At 43.3% G+C, this 27,284-nt stretch overlaps 1 protein-coding gene across 2 annotated transcripts in view; it reads right to left on the bottom strand.

Annotated features, from left to right (window-relative positions):
- The window catches only part of sdk2b (sidekick cell adhesion molecule 2b), a 161,582-nt gene that overhangs the window by 47,056 nt on the left and 87,242 nt on the right, over window positions 1–27,284 (bottom strand). For both annotated transcript variants that reach the window (XM_053639090.1, XM_053639088.1), the window contains exons 3-9: window positions 12,287–12,393; window positions 11,942–12,089; window positions 4,880–5,013; window positions 4,186–4,297; window positions 3,850–4,040; window positions 3,643–3,726; window positions 2,972–3,166 (exon numbers count right to left, since the gene is read on the bottom strand). In XM_053639090.1, coding sequence (XP_053495065.1) covers window positions 2,972–3,166; window positions 3,643–3,726; window positions 3,850–4,040; window positions 4,186–4,297; window positions 4,880–5,013; window positions 11,942–12,089; window positions 12,287–12,393 — 971 coding nt within the window. The remainder of the gene's footprint in view (window positions 1–2,971; window positions 3,167–3,642; window positions 3,727–3,849; window positions 4,041–4,185; window positions 4,298–4,879; window positions 5,014–11,941; window positions 12,090–12,286; window positions 12,394–27,284) is intronic.

Here is a 27,284-nt window from a genome sequence, read left to right as displayed (position 1 = left end):
TTAGTGACGTTAACTATTCCACATTCTATTGGAGGGAAGCATCAGATTTTCGTTGCCCTGTGACAGCTCGCTGACCAGAGAACACTAAAAACTTGGGGACCGCCTTGGCTAGGGGAGACCCTACAGTAGCACTGGGGGCTACCTGCCCTAACAACCTCATGTCCCCAGATACATCCCTCCATGGCCCCTCAGGACAGCTCTTCTTTGCCTGCTTGGCCTTTATGACCATTCTCAGATCAGGACTAGTAGCAGACTGCGATTGTGGCCGTCCGGTTCCCCTGGCTGTCTGCGGGGGTTGGCAGGCTGCCATAATCTCCTTCTGGGTCTCCCTCACACTAGTGCTGGCTCAGGCTCCACTCGTGGACGCCCGGGTGAGCTCGAGACAACAGGGAAGGAACTGGCTTTTTTTGAATGCCGCCATATGTCAAGCTCACTCAGAAGGTCTGCTTGGTAGGCCTGCAACCCTGTCATTGTCTGCAGTGACCCACAAGCAAGACTACTACTGCATAGGCTTGCCCACCAATGCCACGGTGGCCTTACATGGTTTGGATGCAAGCCGGCCCCCGTAATTACCTGCCGTCGGTGGAGAGAGGTAGCTTGCAAGCGCCTCCTCCACCTTGAGCATAGCTAAATAGCCATGCCGTTCAATCCCACAATGGCCGAATAATCCAACATCGTGGGGTTATGAATATGGCTTCTGCGTGGTTTTCCCCCAGAAGCCTGAGATTTTGTCATGCACTTCTGGAAGACAGGGGAATTTCTGCAGTGTGAGGGATTTACTTTCACTGGGTAATCACTTCAAGCAGCTCTTTATATGCTGCTCTCAGTTTTTAACACATCCTTCTAACTCCTCAGAGTCACAGAGGAATTATTACCTTTTGGCTTTCCACAGCGGAAGGAGGAGTCGCGACGTGAGCTCCAAAATCCAGCGGAGAGCCGAACCCGGAAGACAGAGCAAGAAATAGAGCAGCGCTCGTCTCCAGCTCCTCTTCCGGATCTATAAGAGATCCCCCAAACCTGAGACGGCTAGCTGCCTCAGCAGCGGCCGGCCCAGATTTGCGAGGCTCTGAAACCCGACTCGCTTCGGCTTCCGTTTTTTTTTCTTGAAGAGCGCGAGTCGCGAGCCGAGCTGCTTAATGTAGGCGTTACCATGCGCAGCCTCTCGAGGCTGCCATTGCATACTACACCGCTAACACTTCACCCAGAAAGTGTGCACTTTTCCCCGTGATGAAACGGGAGCAAGCCGTAACACACTTCTTGAATTCTTTCTCGCTCATTACTTCCCTCTCTTTTCCTCTAAAAAAGGATAGAAAAGTTAAGAGATTTTGAGAAAATATCGAGTAGAAATGAAGCGTTTTTGTCACACAAACAACAGACATGCAGTCTCGCTGAAGATAATAAGTCTGGCGGCGTGGTTCACAGGTGCCATATATATATCATGCGACGCGCTTAATTACCACATCACCTGATCATGGTAGGCCTATAAGTAGAGGCATGATTTTACACACGCTTCAGATACCGGTCACGCGCGCAAGGCGTTCCCATACTGTTATGCTAAATGCACCGTCGAAGTTCCCTTTGAAAGGGAACAGCATAAGAGTTTAAATAGGAAAAGCTGATTTTTTGTGGGATTCAGAAAACTTTGAATTCATGATTCAGTTTTGTGTGATATAATTGTAAATGCAGTTAAAAAATTTTGATTCACACTTATTATTTTTCGATCCATGACCGCAATACTTTTGATGGAAAATTAATCCCACACATGGTACCTTTTGTATCGGACCACCCAGTTTTTAGGTGAGCAAAAGTATAGGAACAGGTCAGTCCTGAACATTTGGTTGCGTTTCCCTTTTACTCGCAGTAACTGCATCAATCCTGCGACTCACTGACACCAAACTGCTGCTTTCTTCTTCTGTGAAGCTTCTCCAGGTTTTTCCTGTAGCTTCTTTCAGTAGTTGTTTGTTTCAGGGGGTTTCTCCTTTCATTCTCCTCTTCAGGAGGTGAGATGCTGATCAGTTTGGTGAAGGTCTGGTGATGGACTTGTCCAGTCTAAAACCTTCCACTTTCCCCCTGATGAAGATTAGTGAGAATGTTCCAAAAGCAGCCATGCAAGTCCAAGCCATGACACTACCTCCACCATGTTTCACAGATGAGCTTGTATGTTTTGGATCATGAGCAGATCCTTTCTTTCTCCACACTTTTGCCTTTCCATCACTTTGGTGGAGGTTCATTTTGCTGATCAGCGGTTTATATATTCTGTATTTCTGCTCTCGAAGTCTTGTTGGCTTTGTATTTTTCTTCACAGCTGTCATCAGCTGTTGTTGTTGTTGTTTTCCTTGGCTGATCTGTTCCATGTCTGGTTGTTAGTACACTATTGGTGTCTTTCTTTTTCAGGACATTCCAAATTGTTGTATTAGATATGTCCAATGCTTGTGAAATGGTCTGCACTTATATAACACCTTTTAACCTTAGCAATTCTACAAAGCGCTTTACTCTGTTTCTCATTCAGCCATTCACACACACACACACACACACTCAGGGTTTTGCCCAAGTACACTTCGGCATGTGGAGGCATGTGAGCTGGGAACCGAACCTCCAACCCTATGATTACTGGACAACCCGCTCCCTCTGCCCCTGGATGTATATGTTCTCTCTGGCTGCTGGAGACCTGCTAGATTCTTAGGTGCTTTATTCCTTCTGGCATAAGGTTTAGAAGAAAGTCCCAGCTGTTGTTGAAGCAAGTGTCAGACGGTCAGAAAGACCCCAGTCTCAGTCTTACTCACTTTTCATGACTCACATGCACCATTCTTAGTCGTGCTGAAACTGCCTCAGTCCCAGGCTCAGCTTATGATCTACCAGTCTCAGGTCCTGCACTAATTTATCTGCATCGTCTGCTTATATAGATGTATTTAATCCAGAATCTGCTATCCCAAAGTCCCATGTGTAACACACACAGAAACAGTATACATACTGGTGACGGCAAGGTAGGTGCTGGTTTGCACTTCTCCAGCAGCATTGCGAGCAAAACACTGGAACATTCCAGTGTCATCAGGCAGAAGGCCATTAATCTGTAGACTCCCACCAGCCAGAACATGATAACGAGGATTCTTCAATGGACTGATGGGAACTGCATCCTTATACCACACAATATCAGGTTGGGGAACACCTGAGAACACACACACACACACACACACACACACACACACACACAGAGAGAGAAAGGTTTTGGCAGGTCCTTTTTCACAGCAGGTATTAACATCCTTCTCAATGATCTGGTCAGGAGTAGAGAGCTGAAAGACATTTACACTGTATATGAGAAGAATAAAGAAGCTATGAGAAGCAGCGGTGTTGCTCTTAAATGTTTTAGCGTCATCTTTATCGATTAGCCTAGCGGCAGAAAACTCAGCTCAAATTCTCACAGTGAGGACATATTCTCCAGCGAGGGCAAGGACGCAATCGATTAGTGGATTTGTGGTCATATGCATACCAGACCACTGCAGAAGGATTGAGTGATCAGATCACACCTGTTCTTAACCTGTTCCAATCACCCAGGATGCATGTTCATGCCAGGTATGCATCATACACACAAACACACAGTATCATATCACGGTTCAGATGATGATGCTGATGATCTTCACTTACCTTTTGCCTGGCAAGGAATGTCCACCACCTTCTCCATCTCAGCAGTGATGTGCTTCTCTGGTTCCTTCACAAACTGTGGAGGCTCTGAAAGACAGGAACAGAGATCAAGGTCAAGCACAGAAAAAACTGAGGCCTCTTATGGAGGATGACATTATATGATCTATTTATTTATTTATATGTGTTTGTGTGTGTGTGCACTGTATCTACCCAACACATTCAGAAATGCTCCAGCACTAACGGACGGTACACTACTGCTCCGTAGCTCTGCCTCACACTCGTAAAATCCTGAATCAGTGATGGTGGGACTGAGGAGGGTCAACCTGCGATTAAAGTCACTCAGACCTGAACGCACAGGAACACCGTCCCTCCTCCAGCTTATACTCAGCTTGATCAACGGCCTGACAGAGAGAGAGAGGAGAGAGAGAGAGAGAGAGAGAGAGAGAGAGAGAGAGAGAGAGAGAAGGACTTTCAGTATGAAGCTGCACAGGAAGAAAAACATTTGTGAATGTAATGGCAGAAAGTCAGAGGTGAAAGGTCACTGACCGGGCATTGGCCACACACTCCATGGTGACCTCTGAGGTTCCAGAAACAACGCTTGTGTTCCTGGGAGGGAAAACAATGGAGGGAGCGATGGGGTCTGCAGGACCACCAATATCTACACAGAGAGAGAGGTTACAGTGTGTGTGTGTGTGTGTGTGTGTGTGTGTGTTTGTGAGAGACAGAGAGAGAGAGAGAGAGAGTGAGAAAGAAAGAGAGAGCGAGAAAGGGGAAGAGAGTAAGAAAGAGAGAGAGAGAAAGAGAGAGAGAGAGAGAAAGGGAAAGAGAGAGAGAGAAAGAAAGACAGAGAAAGAGAGAGTGAGAGAGAAAGGGAAAGAGAGCGAGGAAGAGAGAGAGAGAGAAAGAGAGAGAGAAAGAGAGAGAGAAAGAAAGACAGAGAAAGAGAGAGTGAGAGAGAAAGAGAGAGAGAGAGAAAGGGGAGGAGAGATTATTTTGGCAGTATTTCGCCTGCAGAGTCTCTGCTGAGTGCTGATACACCACTGCAGCTGCTGGCGAGGTTTGTCCTCCACACACACACACACACACACACACACACCTGTACAAGCATATCTCAGTCCCTGTAGCAAGAAAACTTCTCTCCTTAACCCTTAACACATACACTCAAATTTCAGCACTAATTCACAATTGAATAAATTGTGTGTGTGTGTGTGTGTGTGTGTGTGTGTTATGTGTTACTCACTCTCTACAGTGAGTGTGACTGGCTGACTCGTCTTATTCTCCCCATTCTTGTCATTTACAGCCTGAGCATAATAACGTCCAGCATCTGGAGCCACAGCCGAGAGGATGACCAGTGTGTTATCCAGAGTGATGGCACTGTGCAGAGGGAGAGAGAGAGAGAGAGAGAGAGAGAGAGTCATGAAGCTGGAACCCCTGAATGTGTTTGAAGAGGTATTTCTTACAGAACCCCAGATGGTTCTCCATGAAAGCACATCGACTTCCATCATGACCTCATGGTCCACAGGGCAAGAAGCATTGTGAATGTGCTGCGAGAGGTGTGAGAACCCTGTTCCACCAGGATCATCTAAGAACCCTGTCAGTTTTAGCCCCAGACCCTGATCCTACCCCAGTCTGAGACCCTGACAGTTCCACATTCTCAGGAATGTTTCTCCTACTCATATGTCAGTGTTCCTCAGCGTCAGGTTCTCTTTTAGATTCCGTACTATGCTAGAGTCTCATATTTTATCTGTGAAGAAAATAAAGTTGGGGAGGCTCTGAGGTAATTGTTATGGATGTATCTTGGTCTGCTCGGTTGTGATCTGACCCTTACTCAGGAACTCAACCATGAAGCTTGGAGATGTCTAAATAACAAAAGCATGCGATAACATCCAGAAGCTCTAACTCCCTGTGCATCACGGTTCAGTAAACACTGCAGAGTTGAACAGAAATGCATCAGTTACGGCATCACACACACACACACACACACACACACACACACACACGCGTACAGACACATACATGCGTACAGACACACACACACACACACGTACAGACACATACACACACACACGTACAGACACACCCACACACACACACACACACACGTACAGACACACACACACACGTACATACACACGCACACAAACACACGTACAGACACACCCACACACACACACACACACACGTACAGACACACACACACACGTACATACACACGCACACAAACACACGTACAGACACACACACACACACACGCACACAAACACACACACAAACACACACACATACACACACACAAAAGCTACACTTGTCTAATATCTAATAGAGCTGTTGATTTTTATTTACTTGGTGATTATAATTGTAATTATAATTACACTTCATTAAACATTAATGTAGCTGTAAAGATATAATTTCACATTAGTTGTCACGTATTCCACGAAATGAAGGTTAGGACGGATGCAAGTGCAGAAAAGAGCTTTTAATAAAGAGAGGCAGGCAGACCAATCCAAATCATGAGACAAAAGCGTGGCTGAAGAAAACAGGCAGTGGGTCAGGTGATCTACAAACAGGCATAAACTGGGCAAGGCAAGAAACAAGAACGAGTAACAAGAAACTAGATCAATGAACATGAATCAAACCGAGGAACAAGGTACAAATGCTTGGTACAGAAATAACACTCAATACGAAGTGCAAAGAGACACGAGGGGTTTAAATGACAAATGTAATCGGGGTGAAACACAAGACAGCTGAAAACAATGCTGCCACACATACAGGGAAACAACCAATGACAATACAGGGGCGGAGCCAGGACATAAAACATATCAAAAGCACGTGTCGAAAGTAAACAAAGTGAACGTCACTGAAAACACAAAAGCGTGCGTTCGCTAAGAGCTCGCGCTGCATGCTACAGCGCTAGCTCGAGGGGAAATCATGACACTAGTACTACACTAATACTATGTTCACACTAGCCTTATCCAGAGGTTGTCGTTTTTGTGTTTTCGAACTTTACAATTTAAACACTTCTTAACACACTCTCAAAATACTTTATAATTCATGTTTAATGCAGTTATTCTTAGTAATAATACTCCTCATAAACACACATGCAAATCAAATAAAGCTGACTGTTTCCACAACAAACAGACGTGTGTTCTAAATATTAACATAAACAATATAAAGATAAAAACAACTGAATAATATCCTAACAGTCAAGTTCATTCTGATAACTGAATCACCTCATAAACTGGAAAATCACATAAAATAAAAACAATAACCAGTTTATAATATTCCTGTGTATTTCTCAATGTTTTCTGTCACAGGAGCGTAATGAAAAAGATCTCTTTCTGCAAACCTCAGTCTGGATTCCCTAATGCAAAACACACACACACACACACACACACACACACACACACACACACAGAGAGAGAGAGAGAGAGAGAGAGAGAGAGAGAGAGAGAGAGAAACATAGAAATTTAGGTGAAATGGAAATGGTGAAGTGATCTGACAGAGGGAATCTGCTTGACCGTCCGTTCTGGGACAGTGCACAGGAATAGATTGTCAGTAACAGAGAATGATCTCACACACACACACACACACACACACACAGATGAAAAGAAAAACTCAACCTAAAAAAATCCAGTTGTGTCCTCAAAAGAAACTCAAATCTCCTCAGAGACAAAATTCAGCCCCAAAACATTAATTTAATAATTTATATTTAACTTGCATGAAAACTGACTAAATAAATAAATAAATAAATAAATAAATAAATAGGGCACAACCTAAAAATCCTCATTATGAATCAAACATCAGGACTTTCACAGCCCTTGTGTTTCCTGTCATTACTGCGATCGCTCTTCTTTATTATTATTGTTTTATATTTTTCTTACCTTTATTAGTAACTTCACTTTTATCCTGTAATTTTTACACATTTTATCCTTCTATTTTCAATTATTCTGTATATGGTATAACCCTGTCCAGGGTGTACCCCGCCTTGTGCCCAATGCTCCCTGGGATAGGCTCCAGGTTCCCCGTGACCCTGAAAAGGAGTAAGCGGTAGAAGATGGATGGATGTATATTGTATATTTATTTTGTCCTTACTTTGTACATCTATGTGCATTGTTTCCACTATTAAAAAAATCTATTAGTACTTTATTCAATTTTATTTGAATTTTGTTTTTGTCTTTTATTTTATTTCTCCTGTGTTTACACTCCACTTCACTAGTACATGCCAATAAAACACATGCCACCTGTATATACTGTAAAAGTAGATCATAAATATCTGTTGTAATAAAACCTCATCACTACAGACATCATACAGTTGCATCTCCATACAGCACATTTTATTAGCTTTAACTTAATTATCATAAACCCCGCGCTGTCTGGCTCTGAAGTTTAGCCGTGAGAGATCTCCAGGCCATCAGAGGCAGTGGCGATAATGACTTCACATTCCTGCACATCCAAATAAGAAATAACAGATTTTTCATTTAAAAGCAGCGCGAGTGAGAGCGAGAATGAAATTAAAGTCGAGTGGTGCTTCTCCATTTTTAGACTCCATCTCCTGCAACACAACATTAACTCCACATGCTCATTATTCCCTCATTATTAGCTTCACCTGGGACTTTGAGGAACTGTAGCTAAAGCAATTTCATCTCATGAGATTCAATTTTTTTAAACTCTGTACAGAATCACATCGACGTGTAAAGTCAACAGCGGAGAAGTGAAGTTCCATCAGATAAAAGTTAAACACAGCGAGTCACGTTGCTCATCTAACACACTTCACTCCAGCTGGGATGGATGATCTGATCTCCTGAACACCACCTGAGATAACAGAGCTCAATGACAGAGTTCATGCAGGACGTACCAGCAGGAGGAAAAGAAACGTATTTCTCTGGGGAACGTTCCTCATATTCAGTTTACGCAGATGCTTAAGTAGATTTTCTGATCTCCACATTAAGATGATTAAAATCACCTGTGTGTATAGTTCATGCCTCCAAGGATTTTTCTTTGGTAGAAGCGTTCATGATTGTGTCTAGACCAGTACTGCACTGTTCTAGTGTGATAAAGCAGAGTTACTATTACAAATTCTTGTATTGTTTCTGCCCAATGTTTGTGCAATGCCTTTGATCAATTTTCTCTCTTTTCTCAGATTCAAAATGGCTTGCTTTTCTCCCATAGACAGCTCTCTGGTCTTCATGTTGGTTTATCCTTTTTAACAACAAATGCAGTCTTTACAGGTGAAACTGAAGGATGAAACCAAGAGTAGATATTCAGAGCTATTTATTGTTTAAACACTCAGTCTACCAGGACACACCTGGGGAACAAGAAACACCTGTCAGCCACATGTTCCAGTATTTCTGCACATCTACAGATTTGGGTGGTCTGATACAAAGTGTGCTAAAAGACGTTGTTTAACACGCCTATATATAAATACCAGGAAATAAAATCTGAAATTCTACACTCTCTTTTGATCTCAAACCCAAACGTCTTCAGGCTACAACGAAAAAAAAACAACCCAATTTAATTGGTCTTGCCGTTCCGATAGTTTCGGACTGTGTACCACAGCGATCTGACATGTTTACAATGTGTGTGGATGTCATTTAATGTGGAACATCAGAGCAATGAGTTAGCATAAACTCATCCGTCCTGAAGATTTTACCTCTGACTGTTACAAAGCGCTGACACTGGAGACTCCTTCCATCAATGATAAATAAATGTCTCCTTACAGAAAACGTGCACATTTACTTTGATATATAACGACGCAGTCACAGTGTTTGTGGTTTCTAGTTTCCTGAAAATGAAATTGCTGGAAGGACGGAGGTCCACTAGGGGCTCTTCAGCAGGAGGTTCAACACGTCTCTATCATCCTGCAGTCAAGAGTGGTTTCTCACCTGGGAAGAACCCGGTGCTGCCTCTCCTCCATCATTCATCCAAAACCAAGCACTTAAATAAACCGAGGGGATCACTGCTGTGAGAAACAAAAATCTGCCTCTATAGTACAGTACTTTATTATTACTATATATTTATATATATATATATAGTGTAGTACTGTTTCCTCACAGTTTATAGTCTGTAATTATCTGCTGAGTTTTTTTGTTATGTTTTGTGTAAATTCATGAGGGTGGATGTGTGACGGTGTATAGAAATAAGGGAAAGGAAATATTTTCCCAATCTAGAAATCAATCTCCTCCACAATTACCCACCACACACAAACACACACCATGCGGGGGGGGGATGTGGCGGGGGGTCACCACAGTCCCACTTAATCTATTCTTCTTCCTCAGAGCAGAAACTCATTTTTCTGAGTTCTCTGTCATCCTTGGTGAAGGTCATCGGTACCATTTCACTTTCTATCAGAGTGTGTGACGCTGATGGCTCTTCAAATTAACATAATTCTGCTGAAACGGGGAGATAGCTACTCCCTCATTTACACTGTTACATGGAGACAAAGAGAAGGAGAAAAAGAAAGACAGAGAGAAGGAGAGATGGAGAGAAGGAGAGACGAAGAGAAGGAAGGATGGAGAAAAGGAGAGAAGGAGGGATGGAGAGAAAGAAAGACAGAGAGAAGGAGAGATGGAGAGAAGGAAGGATGGAGAAAAGGAGAGAAGGGGGGATGGAGAGAAGGAGAGAAGGAAAGATGGAGAGAAGGAGAGACGGAGAGAAGGAGAGAAGGAGAGACGGAAAGACGGAGAGAAGGAGAGACGGACAGAAGGAGAGACAGAGGGAAGGAAAGGGCGCGACGGAGAGAAAGAGAAAAGGAGAGAAGGAAAGACGGAGAGAAGGAGAGATGGAGAGAAGGAAAGAAGGAAAGACAGAGAGAAGGAGAGAAGGAAAGACAGAGAGAAGGAGAGAAGGAGAGACGGAGAGACTTTTTTTGACTTTTTACAATCCTTTATTTATCAAACGTCACACTATACACATTAAAGTCAAGGTGACTCAATATATAAATAAATAAATATTTAAAGGAGCATTAAAAAAAGAGGACAGACGGAGAGAAGAAGAGAAGGAGAGAAGGAGACACGGAGAGAAGGAGAGATGGAGAGAAGGAGAAGAGAAGGAGGGAAGGAGAGAAGAGAAGGAGAGAAGGAGACACGGAGAGAAGGAGAGATGGAGAGAAGGAGAAGAGAAGGAGGGAAGGAGAGAAGAGAAGGAGAGAAGGAGACACGGAGAGAAGGAGAGATGGAGAGAAGGAGAAGAGAAGGAGGGAAGGAGAGAAGAGAAGGAGAGAAGGAGTGAAGGAGAGACGGAGAGAAGAAGAGAAGGAGAGAAAGAGAGATGGAGAGAAGGAGAGAAGAGAAGGAGAGACAGAGAGAAGAAGAGATGGAGAGAAGGAGAGAAGGAGAGAAAGAGAGACAGAGAGAAAGAGAGATGGAGAGACGTAGAGAAGGAGAGACGGAGAGAAGGAGAGACGGAGAGAAAGAGAGATGGAGAGACGGAGAGAAGGTGATACGGAGAGAAGGAGAGATGGAGAGATGGAGAGAAGGAGAGAAGGAGAGAGAGAGATGGAGAGAAAGAGAGATGGAGAGACGGATAGAAGGTGATACGGAGATAAGGAGAGACGGAGAGAAGGAGAGACGGAGAGACGGAGAGAAGGAGAGAAGGAGAGACGGAGAGAAGGAGAGACGGAGAGATGGAGAGACGGAGAGAAGGAGAGAAGGAGAGACAGAGAGACGGAGAGAAAGACAGATGGAGAGACGGATAGAAGGTGATACGGAGAGAAGGAGAGAAGGAGAGATGGATAGAAGGTGATACGGAGAGAAGGAGAGATGGAGAGAAGGAGAGATGGAGAGACGGAGAGAAGCAGAGACGGAGAGAAGGAGAGACGGAGAGAAGGTGATATGGAGAGAAGGAGAGAAGGAGACATGGAGAGAAGGAGAGATGGAGAGAAGGAGAGAAGAGAAGGAGAGAAGGAGAGAAGAGAAGGAGAGAAGGAGTGAAGGAGAGACGGAGACAAGGAGAGAAGGTGATATGGAGAGAAGGAGAGACGGAGAGATGGAGAGAAGGAGAGACGGAGAGATGGAGAGAAGGAGAGATGGAGAGAAGGAGAGACGGAGAGAAGGAGAGAAGGAGAGATGGAGAGACGGAGAGAAGGTGATACGGAGAGACGGAGAGATGGAGAGACGGAGAGAAGGAGAGACGGAGAAAGGGACATGCACACATTTACTGTCAGAGCTGATTAATAAATCAGTATAACATTAATTCTGTTGTCTTCAGTCTATTAACAGTGAATGGGGTGTGGTGTAAGGACATGCCCATTGCTGACTTGATGATGGTGGAACAGGAAGTGGAACAGTTGGTGGGCGGGACTTACATGCGGCTGCTTGGTGGAATCTTCCTTCCATCTCGGAACCATGTGACCTGCGGCTGAGGGAAGCTGTGGATCTGTGGTGCTTTAATCACAGCAGCATCTCCCTGAGACACACTCTCAGACCTCACAGAGTCATTAAAGGCACCCATAACTACTCACACACACACCCACACACACACACACACACACAAGGAGAAAGCAGAAAATAGTGAACAGTCTCTCATTTCCTCATGTGAACTCAGCAGGTGGTAAACTGTAGTGTTAATTATTTTCAGTTTAGACAACACACTCAACACACTCTCACACACACATACACAATCACACACACACACACAAAGTGCTACTCACAGGCCACCTGCACCTCCGTCCTGCGCTGCAGCAGAGCTCCAACACGATTCCGCACAATGCAGCGATAAAAACCAGCATGAGTCCTATCCAGAGAGGGGATCAGATACCTAACACACACACACACACACACACACACACACACACGGGTCATTACCCAAAATCTTTACAGTGGTATTTATGGTTCTAATCAGACTGTGAGTTTATATCCCAGCACTGTAATAGTGTCAGACCCTCTGTGATGCCCTTTAACCCTGACCTGCTGGATTAAATATTTATGTGCTACTTAATTCAACTTATTTATACAGTGCTTTTAACAATATCCATTTCCACGAGGTAGATTTACAGAAATCTGGATATAGATTTAAACTGTTCCTAAAGACCCAGAGGTGAAGGTGGTGAGGAAGAAACCCTCGAGACATAACGTTCACTAGAGGCAAAAACGCTCATTTATATTTCATTTATATTTACATTTACTTTTATATTTACATTTACATTTATATTTACTTTTATATTTATATTTACATTTATATTTACATTTACATTTATATTTACAATTACATTTATATTTAATTTATATTTACATTTATATTTATATTTACAATTACATTTATATTTAATTTATATTTACATTTATGTTTACATTTACATTTATATTTACATTTAATTAATATTTACATTTATATTTACATTATATTTATTTTTATATTTATATTTACATTTATGTTTACATTTATATTTATATTTACATTTAATACATATTTACATTTACATTTATATGTACATTATATTTATGTTTATATTTACATTACATTTATATTTACATTTACATTTATATTTATGTTTATATTTACATTTATTTATTTAGCAGACGCTTTTATCCAAAGTGACTTACAAATGAGGAAATACAAGCAAAGCGATATATCAAGCAGAGAACAATGCAAGTAGTGCTACTGTACATGATTTATTAATTGAGTTCCAGAAGAAGCAAAGTGCACAGAGTAATTTTTTAATTTTATTTTATTATTATTTTTTTATGAGTTGCTTAGGTGTTCATGGAAGAGGTGGATCTTTAGCTGTTTTTTGAAGATGGTGAGAGATTCTGTGGTCCGGATTGAGGTTGGAAGTTCATTCCACCACTGAGGAACAGATAGTGTGAAGGTTCTTGAAAGGGACCTTGAGCCACGCTGAGTAGGTACTACTAAGCGGCGGTCGTTGATTGATCGCAGATTGCGTGAAGGAACGTAAGCCTTCAGGAGAGATGTAAATATTTACATTTATATTTACATTTACGTTTATATTTACATTTATATTTATAAATGTAGAAGATGCTTTTATCCAAAGTGACTTAAAAATGAGGAAATACAAGCAAAGCGATATATCAAGTGGAGAACAATGTACAATACTTTAACTATGTCTTTTTTATAACTTACTGTGTAACATGTGTTATATATGTATATACATATATGTAACATAACTGTATTTTACAGTGTTGTTTATAAATTCTGGTTGTATTATTATTATTATTAATATTATTAATAATATTATTATATTGTTTTATGCCTAATAACATCTGGCAAAGGGACTACCAATGAAAATTAACCCTTGGGCTAACTTGGGTACATTTACATTTATGAATGTTGACAATGCTGTCCCTTTTTGAAATAAAGAAATAAATAATACATACATAAAATGACAGGGTTTGTGTATTTTGGTGATGCTGTAGTTGGAGGTGTAGTTTGGTAAAGATGTAGTTGATTGGAGTGGGGTTTTGTTTCAAAGGACAGTGAGGGGGACAGTGCAGTGAGAGATGTAGCTGGTTGTGTAGTTTGGTGTTGACAGTGCAGTGAGAGATGTAGCTGGTTGTGTAGTTTGGTGTTGACAGTGCAGTGAGAGGTGTAGTTTGGCAGAGATGTAGCTGGTTGTGTAGTTTGGTGTTGACAGTGCAGTGAGAGGTGTAGTTTGGCAGAGATGTAGCTGGTTGTGTAGTTTGGTGCTGACAGTGCAGTGAGAGGTGTAGCTGGTTGTGTAGTTTGGTGTTGACAGTGCAGTGAGAGGTGTAGTTTGGCAGAGATGTAGCTGGTTGTGTAGTTTGGTGTTGACAGTGCAGTGAGAGGTGTAGTTTGGCAGAGATGTAGCTGGTTGTGTAGTTTGGTGCTGACAGTGCAGTGAGAGGTGTAGCTGGTTGTGTAGTTTGGTGTTGACAGTGCAGTGAGAGGTGTAGTTTGGCAGAGGTGTAGCTGGTTGTGTAGTTTGATGTTGACAGTGCAGTGAGAGGTGTAGTTTGGCAGAGGTGTAGCTGGTTGTGTAGTTTGGTGTTGACAGTGCAGTGAGAGGTGTAGTTTGGCAGAGGTGTAGCTGGTTGTGTAGTTTGATGTTGACAGTGCAGTGAGAGGTGTAGTTTGGCAGAGATGTAGCTGGTTGTGTAGTTTGGTGTTGACAGTGCAGTGAGAGGTGTAGTTTGGCAGAGATGTAGCTGGTTGTGTAGTTTGGTGTTGACAGTGCAGTGAGAGGTGTAGTTTGGCAGAGGTGTAGCTGGTTGTGTAGTTTGGTGTTGACAGTGCAGTGAGAGGTGTAGTTTGGCAGAGGTGTAGCTGGTTGTGTAGTTTGATGTTGACAGTGCAGTGAGTTAAAATGGTAATTAGATGGATGAAGGATAGTTGAGGTTGCAGGTAGGCAGCAGGAGAACTGGTTTGGAAAAGTCAGTTGGAGGTAAGGTTAGTAGGATGGGTAGTGTAGTAGTAAGTTGGAGGTGTAGGATGGTGGAGGTGAAGGTGTTTGGTGAATGGGTATCTAGGTGAAGCTGTATAACGTTTCGGTTGGAGTTATCTGCAGGAGAATGAAAAAAAAAAACCCTTAGTGATGAATAAAGCACAACTGGACTGATGGATCAGTTCTCAATTTTACTGACCAATGAAAAGAGAACTGAGAGAATGGCACAGGAGAGAAAGAGAGACAGACATGGATGTTGAGAGAGGGAGAGACAGACAGACAGAGAGATAGAGAGACAGGGATGGAGAGAGAGGGAGAGAGAGGGAAATAAAGAAAATGAGGGAGAACGACACAAGGCTGTTTAAGCTATTCAACAAGTCCACTGTATGTTATTTATCATAACATTGAGAATATTAAACTGTTATAGTGTGTGTGTGTGTGTGTGTGTGTGTGTGTGTGTGTTAATAGGCTGATATGTGATGTATCTGTACACTGTGCACCACTGAAAGATAGAGAAAAAGGACAGTTTGTGTTTCAATCGAGTGAGTTGCTTTAAAAAGTAAATGACCTCAGAATGAGATGAGATCAGACTGAGAGGACAGAGAGATCAGACTGAGAGGACAGACAGAGAGATCAGCCTTAGAGGACAGAGAGATCAGACTGAGAGGACAGAGAGATCAGACTGAGAGGACAGAATTAGCCGATTAATTTTTTTGTAGCTCAGTGTGAATGTAAATCGTCCCGACATTCAGGTTTACAAAGTAATTATGAAAAACCCCCAAAATAAGAGTTAACAAGAAACCTCTTCCCATTATCAGGTGCTACATCAGTGGAAACTAGCCTGATTGTTACCATGACAACTCAAATTCAAACACACACAACCATACACAGAACGACGTGCAGTGACATGCTGTCTACAACTATCCACTGACACAACACAATTTACATAACAACACAATTTACATAACAACACAATTTACATAACAACACAATTCACATGCATACAATTATCAACAGAAGAATACTAAAGTGCAGATATGTGCTGAGGTAGCTGTTGTGAAACAACTAAAATATATAATAAATATTTATAAATACAGGATAATATGGGTATATTAACAATTCACTTAGATGTACTTCCCTAATCCTTCAAGAATATAGACCTAATTCTATAATCCCTTTAGTTTCTAGCACTTGTCCCCTAATCTCTAGTTCACTAGTCCTACTATAACCCAGTTTTTATGTATAGTCCCTTATACTTAACTATAGTTCACACACAATTCATAGGTGTAGTTTCCGAGTCTTTCCTAGTACTTTACTGAAGTAACCCAGAGTCTCTGCTGGTCTAGAGATGGTCAGAATCAGAAAATTATATTTGTATAGTTTAATATATATTTCATTAAAGCTATTTGTATTTTACAAAGTGTGTTCAGATCAGTCTATTAATAAAGTATTAACGTCATTTCATTGCTACTTTCTCCCTCAATTGTGCAGCGTGACCTGCCCAGTGCAGCTCATATACATGAATAATAATAAGTTTAATTTATATAGCGCCTTTCCAGAGCTCAAGGACGAGCAAAGAGCAAGCAAACACAGAAAAGAAACACACAGTAAAGTCACTGAGAAAATACATTATAACAGATTAGTACGGAAAACCGTTTTAATTGGGATTTGAACTCGGGGACAGATGTGATGCTGTGAAGAGTGAGAGGGAGAGAATTCCAGATTTTAGGTGCTACGACACTGAAAGACCCGCGGTAGAGAGACGAGGTGATTTAAATGTGAGAGGATTATTACAACTTTCATCCAATCAGATTTTCCACCGTTGTGTCTCCGGGTGAAAAATCTACCCTGAGGCCTTCAGAATTTGAAGTGAATCCCCTCTGCTGCTGAAGCAAATGGAGACAATGTTGGTGATTGTCATATTCTTTAACCAATCAGATTTCGAGTTTGTCATGTTGGACGTATTCTTTGACACGCCGGATCCTTCTAGCTCATAGACAAATAACTACAGACGCCACATTGGCCACTGGATCGAATGTTAACGTCGCTGCCATATTGTTCCGGGCAGCAGTAGCTTATATTATAGTTTATATTCTAAACTAAATTTCCCATAATCGAGATTTTCATCTATACTGCCGTTTTTCTTTTATGAGAAGCTCCTGGTTTGGGCTGAGAGACGGATATATTGTGAATCTTACTGTAGTCAGTTGGCTAGTTAAAGTGAACTTTTCTCACTGAAGGTTTCCCAAAGAGAAACAGGTGAGGAGGCAGTGGGAAGTAGCTGTAAGAAAGGAAGGAAGGTTTTCCTCAGGTGAGTCCTCCGTGCTGTGCAGTAAACACTTCAAGCTGGAGGACTTTGACAGGACCGGTCAGACTGTCAGGATTAGAGATGGAGATAAACCACCTGTCTTCAGTTTCCACACTCATCTCCAAACAGTATGCGTATCCGTAGGCTATAATCATTTAATAGCTTGTCGTTAATTATTATTATTATTATTATTATTATTATGGTGTAAATGTTTTACCTAGTCCATTAAAGGATTATCTTATAATTTTCTTTGTAATAGTTTGTTTTGGAGTAAATCTGTATCCTTTTATTGCTAATAAAATATAGAAAGCAGACTGCCAGTTTCTCACTATATGATTTGTATTTTGTTGCATTTTCTCAATGATGGTCAATTATTATTACTTAAAGATGCACTATTTCAATTTCTTTTTATGAATTTATTTGTTTCAGTATTTCTAAGTGAATGACATGTGTTCTGACCTGGAGCAGAAGAAAAGATAAAAGATGGTGTTGAAGACAGAAAAAAGTCATTTCCACAATGAAAAAAACTTTATGCACATTTCATGTATATTAAATTATATTACATTAGAGATGTCTCAGCATTTATTAACCCAGAAAAATAATCAGAATCTGTGCTTCACAAGCGTCGGCTTTCACAATACTTTATGTCAGTGAATAATTTTGCAAGTCTAACTATTCTAAGAGGTTAGAAGGGGGACAGAACTTTTTGTACAAGACGTAGATAAACCATTGAAATCGCATGAGAAATGTAAACGTTGCTTTTTATCTTGAAAAAACACATCTCCTATAGAATATAAATACATGTTTGTGTGTATAATTCAGACTATCTGCAGACTGTTTATTGTTTCAATAAAGTTTGATTTCTTTTTGACATCTACTAACCCTCAGTCTCTGAAGTTTTTTGTTAGGCTGAAAAGGTTGTTCACCTGTGAGGTGGTATGTGTGTTTGGTGTGTATGGTGTGTATGGTGTGTGAGGTGTGTTTGGTGTGTGAGGTGTGTATGGTGTGCATGGTGTGTGTGATGTGTGTATGGTGTGTGGTGTGTGTGGTGTGTGTGATGTGTGTATGGTGTGTATGGTGTGTGTGATGTGTGTATGGTGTGTATGGTGTGTGTGATGTGTGTATGGTGTGTGTGATGTGTGTAATGTGTGTATGGTGTGTATGGTGTGTATGGTGTGTGTGGTGTGTGTGGTGTGTGAGGTGTGTATGGTGTGTGTGATGTGTGTATGGTGTGTGTGGTGTGTGTGGTGTGTGTGATGTGTGTATGGTGTGTATGGTGTGTGTGATGTGTGTGTGTGATGTGTGTATGGTGTGTATGGTGTGTGTGATGTGTGTATGGTGTGTGTGATATGTGTAATGTGTGTATGGTGTGTATGGTGTGTGTGGTGTGTGAGGTGTGTATGGTGTGTGTGATGTGTGTATGGTGTGTATGGTGTGTGTGGTGTGTGTGGTGTGTGTAATGTGTGTATGGTGTGTATGGTGTGTGTGGTGTGTGAGGTGTGTATGGTGTGTATGGTGTGTGTGGTGTGTGAGGTGTGTATGGTGTGTGTGGTGTGTGTGGTGTGTGTGGTGTGTGTAATGTGTGTATGGTGTGTATGGTGTGTGTGATGTGTGTATGGTGTGTATGGTGTGTGTGGTGTGTGTGGTGTGTAATGTGTGTATGGTGTGTATGGTGTGTGTGATGTGTGTATGGTGTGTATGGTGTGTGTGGTGTGTGATGTGTGTATGGTGTGTATGGTGTGTGTAGTGTGTATGGTGTGTATGGTGTGTATGGTGTGTGTGGTGTGTGTAGTGTGTGAGGTGTGTATGGTGTGTATGGTGTGTGTGGTGTGTGTGGTGTGTGAGGTGTGTATGGTGTGTGAGGTGTGTATGGTGTCTGAGGTGTGTATGGTGTGTATGGTGTGTGAGGCGTGTATGGTGTGTGAGTTGTGTATGATGTGTATGGTGTGTATGGTGTCTGAGGTGTGTATGGTGTGTGTGGTGTGTATGGTGTGTGTGGTGTGTGTGGTGTGTGAGGTGTGTATGGTGTGTGAGGTGTGTATGGTGTGTATGGTGTGTGTGGTGTGTGAGGTGTGTGAGGTGTGTATGGTGTGTGTGAGGTGTGTATGGTGTGTGTGGTGTGTATGGTGTGTGTGGTGTGTGAGGTGTGTATGTTGTGTGTGATATGTGTATGGTGTGTATGGTGTGTATGGTGTGTGTGGTGTGTGAGGTGTGTATGGTGTGTGTGAGGTGTATATGGTGTGTGAGGTGTGTATGGTGTGTGTGGTGTGTGTGGTGTGTGAGGTGTGTATGTTGTGTGTGATATGTGTATGGTGTGTATGGTGTGTGAGGTGTGTGTGGTGTGTATGGTGTGTGAGGTGTGTGAGGTGTGTATGGTGTGTGTGAGGTGTGTATGGTGTGTATGGTGTGTATGGTGTGTGTGATGTGTGTATGGTGTGTGTGGTGTGTATGGTGTGTGTGGTGTGTGTGGTGTGTGAGGTGTGTATGGTGTGTGAGGTGTGTATGGTGTGTATGGTGTGTGTGGTGTGTGAGGTGTGTGAGGTATGTATGGTGTGTGTGAGGTGTGTATGGTGTGTGTGGTGTGTATGGTGTGTGAGGTGTGTATGTTGTGTGTGATATGTGTATGGTGTGTATGGTGTGTATGGTGTGTGTGGTGTGTGAGGTGTGTGAGGTGTGTATGGTGTGTGTGAGGTGTATATGGTGTGTGAGGTGTGTATGGTGTGTATGGTGTGTGTGGTGTGTGAGGTGTGTATGTTGTGTGTGATATGTGTATGGTGTGTATGGTGTGTGAGGTGTGTATGGTGTGTGTGGTGTGTATGGTGTGTGAGGTGTGTGAGGTGTGTATGGTGTGTGTGAGGTGTGTATGGTGTGTATGGTGTGTATGGTGTGTGTGATGTGTGTATGGTGTGTGTGGTGTGTATGGTGTGTGTGGTGTGTGTGGTGTGTGAGGTGTGTATGGTGTGTGAGGTGTGTATGGTGTGTATGGTGTGTGTGGTGTGTGAGGTGTGTGAGGTATGTATGGTGTGTGTGAGGTGTGTATGGTGTGTGTGGTGTTTATGGTGTGTGAGGTGTGTATGTTGTGTGTGATATGTGTATGGTGTGTATGGTGTGTATGGTGTGTGTGGTGTGTGAGGTGTGTGAGGTGTGTATGGTGTGTGTGAGGTGTATATGGTGTGTGAGGTGTGTATGGTGTGTATGGTGTGTGTGGTGTGTGAGGTGTGTATGTTGTGTGTGATATGTGTATGGTGTGTGAGGTGTGTATGGTGTGTGTGGTGTGTATGGTGTGTGAGGTGTGTGAGGTGTGTATGGTGTGTGTGAGGTGTGTATGGTGTGTATGGTGTGTATGGTGTGTGTGATGTGTGTATGGTGTGTATGGTGTGTATGGGGTGTGATATCGTGTCATATCATGTATTAGTGGTACATCCGTGATGGTTTGATGGTATCCTCCCACAATTACAATCAAACTAGCGGTTATTGAATAACGTACAGCCCTAGTGTCACGGTGTCATGGTGAGGTTAACTGAAGGTGGTTTAATTAGCACTGAAGGCCGAGTTGTAAAATACACGACCCGCCACTCAAGTAACCTATTAAGATAAGATAATACTTTATTAATCCCCAGATGGAGAAATTAGGGCGTCACAGCAGCAGCAAGACAGGTGAAGAAAAAAAGAGCTAGCAAGGAGAACAATACAGGGATATATAAAGAGTATATTACTTCTGGTTCTGAGCGCTAGTTCCCTAATCCTCTTAGTACTTGTCTGACAACCAGGCTGAACCGACACGTAAAACAAACAGGAACAAGAATAGAAAAAAGAAGAGAAAGTTCTGAAGGCTGTTCTAAAAACGTGAGTTTATGTGATTAATATTAATGTGCCATAATGATGTATCAGGGTTTATTAGCGCTGAGGTTAGCAGGTCACGCTAACATGCTAAATTGGTTCTAGCATGAAGTCTATTAACATTAATGGAGTAATTAAGGGTAATTAGGAGCATCTGCTGAGATGTAGACATGCTGTTTGGGAGAGGAACATGTAAAACGAGAGATAGAGAGAAAGAGAGAGAGAGAGAGAGAGAGAGAGAGAGAGAGAGAGAGAAAGAAACAGAGAGAGAGACAGATGGTGAGAATAAATCCCTGTTTTCTCGTACTTTTTCGATCCCTATCTGCCTTATCTACAGTGTTCTGTCTGTCTCTCTCGCTTTCTAATGGATATTGCTAACCTTTAAGAGGTGTGTGTGTGTGTGTGTGTGTGTGTGTGTGTGTGTTGAGAGAGAGAGAGAGAGAGAGAGAGAGAGAGAGAGAGAGCGGGAGACAGTGATTGATTACTGATCCAGGAACAGAGGGCTATGTCAAACCGTTTCTAATAAACCCTCCACTCTGAGATGGAGAGACTCATAAAGAAAGAGAAGGAGGGAGAGCACAAGAAAGAGAGAGAGAGAGAGAGAGAGAGACAGACAGGCAGACAGGCAGACAGATGAGTGTTGAACTCCATGACTCAGACAGGTAACAGGTGGTGACGCAGCTGATGGTGTTTCCATGGCAACGTGGGTCTGGTTAAATGAGGTTACTGTGATTTCTCTCTCAGTGAATAATAAAACCTAATACAATTTCAGTTTAACTCTTCAGACGAGTCACAGAAATGCCACACAGAGAGACTGACACACTGAGAGACTGAAAGACTGAGACAGAGACACAGAGACTGAGACACTGAGAGACTGAAAGACTGAGACAGAGACACAGAGACTGAGACACTGAGAGACTGAAAGACTGAGACACTGAGAGACTGAAAGACTGAGACACTGAGAGACTGAAAGACTGAGACACTGAGACTGAGACACAGAGAGACTGAAAGACTGAGACACTGAGAGACTGAGACACTGAGAGACTGAAAGACTGAGACACAGAGACTGAGACACTGAGAGACTGAAAGACTGAGACACTGAGAGACTGAAAGACCGAGACACTGAGACTGAGACACTGAGACACAGAGATTGAGACACTGAGAGACTGAAAGACCGAGACACTGAGATTGAGACACTGAGAGACAGAAAGACTGAGACACTGAGAGACTGAGACACTGAGAGACTGAGACACTGAGGGACTGAGACACAGAGACTGAGACACTGAGAGATTGAGACATTGAGAGACTGAGACACTGAGGGACTGAGACACAGAGACTGAGGGACTGAGACACAGAGACTGAGACACTGAGAGATTGAGACATTGAGAGACTGAGACACTGAGGGACTGAGACACAGAGACTGAGACACTGAGAGATTGAGACATTGAGAGACTGAAAGACTGAGACACTGAGAGACTGAGACACTGAGAGATTGAGACCTTGAAAGACTGAGACACTGAGAGACTGAGACACAGAGATTGAGACACTGAGAGACTGAGACACTGAGAGACTGAAAGACCGAGACACTGAGATTGAGACACTGAGAGACAGAGATTGAGACACTGAGAGACTGAGACACTGAGAGACTGAGACACTGAGAGATTGAGACATTGAGAGACTGAGACACTGAGACTGAGACACTGAGAGATTGAGACACTGAGAGACTGAGACACTGAGAGACTGAAAGACCGAGACACTGAGATTGAGACACTGAGAGACTGAGACACTGAGAGACTGAAAGACCGAGACACTGAGATTGAGACACTGAGAGACAGAGATTGAGACACCGAGAGACTGAGACACTGAGAGACTGAGACACTGAGACTGAGACACTGAGAGATTGAGACACTGAGAGACTGAGACACTGAGAGACTGAAAGACCGAGACACTGAGATTGAGACACTGAGAGACTGAGACACTGAGAGACTGAAAGACCGAGACACTGAGATTGAGACACTGAGAGACAGAGATTGAGACACTGAGAGACTGAGACACTGAGAGACTGAAAGACCGAGACACTGAGATTGAGACACTGAGAGACTGAGACACAGAGACTGAGACACTGAGAGACTGAGACACTGAGAGATTGAGACATTGAGAGACTGAGACACTGAGACTGAGACACTGAGAGACTGAGACATAGAGACTGAGACACTGAGAGACTTAGACACAGAGACTGAGACACTGAGAGACTTAGACACAGAGACGGAGACACTGAGGGACTGAAACACTGAGACATTGAGAGACTGAGACACTGAGAGACAGCAACTGAGACACAGAGACTGAGACACAGAGAGACTGAGACACTGAGAGACTGAGACACAGAGACTGAGACACTGAGGGACTGAGACACAGAGACTGAGACACTGAGAGATTGAGACATTGAGAGACTGAGACACTGAGGGACTGAGACACAGAGACTGAGACACTGAGAGATTGAGACATTGAGAGACTGAGACACTGAGAGACTGAAAGACTGAGACACTGAGAGATTGAGACCTTGAAAGACTGAGACACTGAGACACAGAGATTGAGAGACTGAGAGACTGAGAGACTGAGACACTGAGAGACTGAAAGACCGAGACACTGAGATTGAGACACTGAGAGACAGAGATTGAGACACTGAGAGACTGAGACACTGAGAGACTGAAAGACCGAGACACTGAGATTGAGACACTGAGAGACAGAGATTGAGACACAGACATTGAGACACTGAGAGACTGAGACACTGAGAGACTGAGACACTGAGAGATTGAGACATTGAGAGACTGAGACACTGAGCGACTGAGACACCGAGAGACTGAGACACTGAGAGATTGAGACATTGAGAGACTGAGACACTGAGACTGAGACACTGAGAGATTGAGACACAGACAGATTGAGACACAGAGACTGAGACACTGAGAGACTGAGACACAGAGAGACTGAGACATAGAGACTGAGACACTGAGAGACTGAGAGACAGAGATTGAGACACTGAGAGACTGAGACACTGAGAGACTGAAAGACCGAGACACTGAGATTGAGACAGAGAGACAGAAAGACTTAGACACAGACATTGAGACACTGAGAGACTGAGAAACTGAGAGACTGAGACACAGAGACTGAGACACTGAGAGACTGAGACACTGAGAGATTGAGACATTGAGAGACTGAGACACTGAGACTGAGACACTGAGAGATTGAGACACTGAGAGACTGAGACACTGAGAGACTGAAAGACCGAGACACTGAGATTGAGACACTGAGAGACTGAGACACTGAGAGACTGAAAGACCGAGACACTGAGATTGAGACACTGAGAGACAGAGATTGAGACACTGAGAGACTGAGACACTGAGAGACTGAAAGACCGAGACACTGAGAGACTGAGACATAGCAACTGAGACACAGAGACTGAGACACTGAGAGACTGAGACACAGAGAGACTGAGACATAGAGACTGAGACACTGAGAGACTGAGAGACAGAGATTGAGACACTGAGAGACTGAGACACTGAGAGACTGAAAGACCGAGACACTGAGATTGAGACAGAGAGACAGAAAGACTTAGACACAGACATTGAGACACTGAGAGACTGAGAAACTGAGAGACTGAGACACAGAGACTGAGACACTGAGAGACTGAGACACTGAGAGATTGAGACATTGAGAGACTGAGACACTGAGACTGAGACACTGAGAGATTGAGACACTGAGAGACTGAGACACTGAGAGACTGAAAGACCGAGACACTGAGATTGAGACACTGAGAGACTGAGACACTGAGAGACTGAAAGACCGAGACACTGAGATTGAGACACTGAGAGACAGAGATTGAGACACTGAGAGACTGAGACACTGAGAGACTGAAAGACCGAGACACTGAGATTGAGACACTGAGAGACTGAGACACAGAGACTGAGACACTGAGAGACTGAGACACTGAGAGATTGAGACATTGAGAGACTGAGACACTGAGACTGAGACACTGAGAGACTGAGACATAGAGACTGAGACACTGAGAGACTTAGACACAGAGACTGAGACACTGAGAGACTTAGACACAGAGACGGAGACACTGAGGGACTGAAACACTGAGACATTGAGAGACTGAGACACTGAGAGACAGCAACTGAGACACAGAGACTGAGACACAGAGAGACTGAGACACTGAGAGACTGAGACACAGAGACTGAGACACTGAGGGACTGAGACACAGAGACTGAGACACTGAGAGATTGAGACATTGAGAGACTGAGACACTGAGGGACTGAGACACAGAGACTGAGACACTGAGAGATTGAGACATTGAGAGACTGAGACACTGAGAGACTGAAAGACTGAGACACTGAGAGATTGAGACCTTGAAAGACTGAGACACTGAGACACAGAGATTGAGAGACTGAGAGACTGAGAGACTGAGACACTGAGAGACTGAAAGACCGAGACACTGAGATTGAGACACTGAGAGACAGAGATTGAGACACTGAGAGACTGAGACACTGAGAGACTGAAAGACCGAGACACTGAGATTGAGACACTGAGAGACAGAGATTGAGACACAGACATTGAGACACTGAGAGACTGAGACACTGAGAGACTGAGACACTGAGAGATTGAGACATTGAGAGACTGAGACACTGAGCGACTGAGACACCGAGAGACTGAGACACTGAGAGATTGAGACATTGAGAGACTGAGACACTGAGACTGAGACACTGAGAGATTGAGACACAGACAGATTGAGACACAGAGACCGAGACACTGAGAGACTGAGACATAGAGACTGAGACACTGAGAGACTGAGACACAGAGACTGAGACACTGAGAGACTTAGACACAGAGATGGAGACACTGAGAGACTGAAACACTGAGACATTGAGAGACTGAGACACTGAGAGAGAGCAACTGAGACACAGAGACTGAGACACTGAGAGACTGAGACACTGAGACACAGCAACTGAGACACAGAGACTGAGACACTGAGAGACTGAGACACAGAGAGACTGAGACATAGAGACTGAGACACTGAGAGACTGAGAGACAGAGATTGAGACACTGAGAGACTGAGACACTGAGAGACTGAAAGACCGAGACACTGAGATTGAGACAGAGAGACAGAAAGACTTAGACACAGACATTGAGACACTGAGAGACTGAGAAACTGAGAGACTGAGACACAGAGACTGAGACACTGAGAGACTGAGACACTGAGAGATTGAGACATTGAGAGACTGAGACACTGAGACTGAGACACTGAGAGATTGAGACACAGACAGATTGAGACACAGAGACCGAGACACTGAGAGACTGAGACACTGAGAGACTGAGACACAGAGACTGAGACACTGAGAGACTGAAACACTGAGACATTGAGAGACTGAGACACTGAGAGACAGCAACTGAGACACAGAGACTGAGACACTGAGAGACTGAGACACAGCAACTGAGACACAGAGACTGAGACACTGAGAGACTGAGACACAGAGACTGAGACACAGAGACACAGAGAGACTGAGACACAGAGATTGAGATACAGAGACTGAGACACTGAGAGACAGTCACTGAGACATTGAGAGACTGAGACACGGAGAGATTGAGAGACTGAGACACTGAGATACTGAGACATTGAGACACAGCAACTGAGACACAGAGACTGAGACACTGAGAGACTGAGACACTGAGAGACTGCAACACAGAGAGACTGAGACACAGAGACACTGAGAGACTGAGACACAGAGATTGAGATACAGAGACTGAGACACTGAGAGACTGAGTCACTGAGACATTGAGAGACTGAGACACGGAGAGATTGAGACACTGAGAGACTGAGAAATTGAGACACTGAGAGACTGAGAGATTGAGACACTGAGAGACTGAGAGATTGAGAGACTGAGACACAGAGATTGAGACACTGAGAGACTGAGACACAGAGATTGAGACACAGAGATTGAGACACAGAGACTGAGACACTGAGAGACTGAGTCACTGAGACATTGAGAGACTGAGACACGGAGAGATTGAGACACGGAGAGACTGAGGTGTTTTTCTATGTTCTTTAGCTAGCTTGTTCATGACCACAAGCCACGTGGTCCAGGT

This window comes from Ictalurus furcatus, chromosome 13, assembly GCF_023375685.1.
Source record: "Ictalurus furcatus strain D&B chromosome 13, Billie_1.0, whole genome shotgun sequence".
Classification (NCBI taxonomy): domain Eukaryota; kingdom Metazoa; phylum Chordata; class Actinopteri; order Siluriformes; family Ictaluridae; genus Ictalurus; species Ictalurus furcatus.
The sequence above is the reverse complement of the archived record's forward strand: the minus strand, read 5'-3'. Positions and strand labels throughout refer to the sequence as shown.